Source organism: Olea europaea, chromosome 17, assembly GCF_002742605.1.
Source record: "Olea europaea var. sylvestris chromosome 17, O_europaea_v1, whole genome shotgun sequence".
Taxonomy (NCBI): Eukaryota; Viridiplantae; Streptophyta; class Magnoliopsida; order Lamiales; family Oleaceae; genus Olea; species Olea europaea.
In genome coordinates, this window is record NC_036253.1 from 3,109,885 (window position 1) to 3,114,163 (window position 4,279).

The window sequence follows — 4,279 nt, forward strand, 5'->3', positions numbered from 1 at the left end:
TTTAATTAGACAATTTTATAGGTTCTAATTGAATGAAATTTGGTTCCGTTGCTCCAAAATTTTAGAAAATCTTTTGATTTTCATAATATAACATTTGGCTAAACTCAAATATGAACCCTAACCCATTCCGTTACCTGTGCAAACGGCAATGCTTGTCCAAATCCACCATAATGCCTGCCAAGGCCTAAATCCAAAATTCATAGTTTGAGAAGATAACTCGTTAGTTTTTTCTATCCTAACTCTCTCTCTCCTTTTTCTTTTTATTTTGTAGAGCATTTGAAATAGGGCCTCCTTTTCTGTCTTTTTTATGATTCCATAGCGAGTTTGTTGACTTTTATAGAGCTTGTTTGGGACTGATTTTTCACTCCAAAAAATTGATTTTTCGACCGTTATTTCACTATTCCAACTGTAAAGTTTGACTTCTTCTCTCACAGATGGTCTCCACTTTTCTTCTAACGATCACAAAATCAATTCTCAAAAATCACTCTTAAACGGGGCCATAGTAAGACGTCAATTGCAAACTAATGACATAAGCATGCTTACGTACAACAAGTGGTCCTTAAACAATATTAACCCCACCAAGAAAATTGAAAATTGAAATTTTGAGTCATAATTAACACAATTCGTGGACTCCACGCAATTTACGAAGAGGAATGTCATATGTAATTTCATTCTCGTACACTGCTTGCTTCCGCGACATTATTCACATTTCCCCTTTATAAAACCACACATGTTGCACACGTTATTCATCTTCATCCCAAAAAAGCATCTCTCTATGGAGAACCTTAGTGATGAGTACACACTCGATTGTGAAACGAATACGTTCCTCCAAGCTGAAGAACTTCAACGGTAATATTTTCTCTTCACTTAACACGTGCATTCACGTTTGTTGTCATGTGTTCCATGTAATCCTGAACCCAAACACGAATTCTGGGTTGTGTTTTATGTTCGTGTCTATGGAAATGGAATATTGAGACTGATTTGATCTTAGCAGTTATTTGGATGAAGCAATTCCTACACACAATGCAAGCTCTCAAGATGGAACACAATCATCACTGATGGCCAACAAAAGCATTGCTTCAGAGAGGAATAGAAGGAAGAAACTTAATGAAAGGCTCTATTCACTAAGATCAGTAGTTCCCAATATTACCAAGGTATAACAAATATGTGTTCCATTCATTATTTATTCCACCAGAAAAAAACCAAAAGAAGTTATTAAAGAAGAATTATCAGATATGTTTGTGTTGAACCATATAAAAGATTATGTCGTTATTAAAGGGTCTATGTTCCGAACCCAAGATCCAAGGGTTACTGAGGAATCCTATTCCCATTATTAAATTATAAAAAATATAAATGAATGCAAGATAATTGAGTAGTTCTTTTGAATTTCCAGATCGAAATGTGCGGACAAAAAAGTGACTTGTTTGTTTATAAGCAGTTTAAATTCATGAGCTAGGCTAAATTTCATTGAAAATCATTGATCTGCCGTTTCTTTGAAAAATCAGATGCATAAGGAATCCATAGTCAAAGATGCCGTCGATTATATTCAAAAATTGCACGAAGAAGAGAGAAAAATTCAAGCAGAAATATCAGATTTGGAATCTGCAGGGTCGTCGTCAAAAAGTACAATTTCTTCACCACCCCCAAAGAGAATAGCAAGTGAAAGCTCCTATGATTCTGGAGGATTGAGATCATATCCCATTGAAGTTCTTGAGGTGGACTAATTCTTATTTCTTAATCAGTGTTATCAATTAATTTGTTGTTATGTTTGGTTAATTGATGAAATAGTTACTATTTCTTAGTTGAGAGGATCCAGCATGGGAGAGAAGACAGTTGTAGTTAGCCTCACATGCAGCAAAAGATCAAATACAATGGTAAAGCTATGTGAGATGTTTGAATCTTTGAAACTCGAAATCATCAGTGAAAACATCACTGCTTACTCCGATAGGGTTTAGAAAACTGTGTTTGTTCAGGTCATTCCTCTCTCTCTCTCTCTCTCTCTCAACACACACACGAATCTTTCTCTGATAGGGTTGTTTATATACGCATTGTAAAAAATATTGTTTCTTTAAAACAATTAAATACAAAAATGTAAATTGTTATTGAAATCTTTAGTATGCATACTAAAGAGTATCTGAAATTTTTTTTTACTCTTTTTTCAGGCTGATGAGAAGGAGAAGGATCTTCTGAAGATTAAAATAGAAACAGCCATAGCAGCCCTAAATGCTGCATAAAACGATAATAGGGAAAGTATGTTGTCATAATGTATTAACATATTTGTCACCATAAGTACTTTTTTTATTATAAGTCTAAAAAATTTACTTATAAGTTTGCTTATAAGTAAATTAGCATAAGTTCTTAAAATAAATAAGGGCCTTGTCTCCATCCTACAAACAAGGTGATATTGCTTGGGAGTTTCTTTTTAAGGATATTCAATTTCCCTTCACAGTTGATGTAATTTGAGATTTTAAAATATGTTTGATTTCCTTTTACTTGATATTGCGAATTCGCAAGAATATGAAATTCACGTACAATTTTCTAGGTTCCATTTATTTACTCATGCATTCAATAAATTAAGCATCAAACACTTGACAATTCATAAAAAATAAAAATAAAAAAATTGGACACGTAATTGAGAATCAAAAGAATTAGATCTCCTATTTTGAAACTTAAACTCAAAAATATAAATAAATAAATAAAACATGTTCATGTTGGTCATGATCCACCGACTCTGAAGAGGAAGAGGAAAACATTGAAAGTATAGGAACAAAATGTGAGCCTCAACAATTTAACTTTTGGAAGGTTACTCAAGATAACATAACACAGTTAAACCTCTAAGAATTAATCTTGGGGATCAATAATAAAAAAAAAAAAAAATTTAGTGAATATTAAATAATCAATAAATTAATAATTTATCAATATATCAATTACTTATTTACTTATTGAGGTATTCCATGTACGTGTGTTGATTGATTGATAGATTAAATTTGACATTAATTTATCTTATCTTGATTGAATCGGGATAATAATTCGTATTAGATGAGATCCTGAAGTTGATTTTGATATCAAATATATGAAATCTTTAATGATCGAAGCGAAAATATTTCTAGTCATTTGTCGATCAATAATTCAACTATATAAATGTTTCTAGCCATTTGTCGATCAAAAGTATTCCTATAATACTTGTGTATGAGAGAATTCTTCTAACCTATCCATTTGAAATCCGTATATATCCATGTATTATATAATAACCTGTGTGTTGGGTATTATTGATCCCGAATAAACGTCGAAACGATGATGTAATGGTCAGGACGATTAACTCAAGGCTTTAAGCACACGATTGAGTATAATATTGAAAAGAGACCTAGAATTATATTGGTAGCCAAAGAATCAAAGATGAACCGAGAACCTAACATAAGAACCCGATCCATTTATTATTATAGTTAAATTAATTTGTATCTAACTATCGATTAGATTTAACATATTTTGTTGGTTTAATTGATAGGTGATATAACTTTTTTCACTACAGTGTGGAACATATCATAAAAAAAAATGTTAATATGTGTCAAAATAATATTAAATATGTCTTCAAATTGATTTATTAAAGTTCGTACTTGCCAATAACATCCAAAAATATCATATTATCACATGACTATTAGAATTGCGGCTCGAAATAAAATTATAAAACACGTGCAGAACAACTGCACACAACAATTCCAATTTGTCTTAGATCAAAGATATTTATGCGGTGATAGAGACAAACTATATGCCTGTTTGGTATTCATTTTATAACATTTTAAGAACGTTTTTTTCCCTTTGGAACAGTAAGTGGACCCATATACAGTCATTTTTTTTCTCAACAATGTGGAAATTCTTGAGTGTCTACTTATTTAATAAATGTGAAAAGGGTAGAAAAGGTAATTCCGCTTCCGATAGACAATAAATGTACGTGCATCCTTACCAGTTGGAATCTTTCTAAAAATGAAAAACAAAAGATATTTATTTTAGAAGTAATTCTTGTATGATCGGAAATGATCACCTAAGCACGACATGACATCCCATTTAACTGGTGAATAAGTTAATAGTAGGTCCTATATATTTAATAATTCACAAATTAAATGATGTGTCATGTCACTATTGCTTAATATGAGCTAAGCACGGTGTTTAGATGATCATTCCTATTTGTATGACTATCAAAATAAATAACTCATTTATTTTCAAATTTGATCGACAAAATTATTTATTTCAAAATTTACTTATAAGAAAACAAGCTAAGCCA

General features: G+C 31.3%; 1 protein-coding gene across 1 annotated transcript; it reads left to right on the forward strand.

The window, feature by feature from the left end:
* The first annotated feature begins 740 nt into the window (after positions 1-740).
* On the forward strand, positions 741-2,436 carry LOC111365767 (transcription factor bHLH35-like). The gene is made up of 5 exons (XM_022986297.1): positions 741-849; positions 995-1,154; positions 1,506-1,715; positions 1,803-1,973; positions 2,163-2,436. The coding sequence occupies exons 1-4, from the start codon at positions 776-778 to the stop codon at positions 1,953-1,955; spliced, it is 597 nt and encodes a 198-aa protein (XP_022842065.1). The 5' UTR covers positions 741-775; the 3' UTR covers positions 1,956-1,973; positions 2,163-2,436.
* Positions 2,437-4,279: the final 1,843 nt, after the last annotated feature.

Coding starts and splice junctions, on each gene's coding strand:
- LOC111365767 (XM_022986297.1), top strand. CDS start 776: ATGGAGAACCTTAGTGATGAGTACACACTCGATTGTGAAACGAATACG. Junction 850..994: donor CAAGCTGAAGAACTTCAACG/GTAATATTTTCT, acceptor TGATCTTAGCAG/TTATTTGGATGAAGCAATTC. Junction 1,155..1,505: donor TAGTTCCCAATATTACCAAG/GTATAACAAATA, acceptor TTGAAAAATCAG/ATGCATAAGGAATCCATAGT.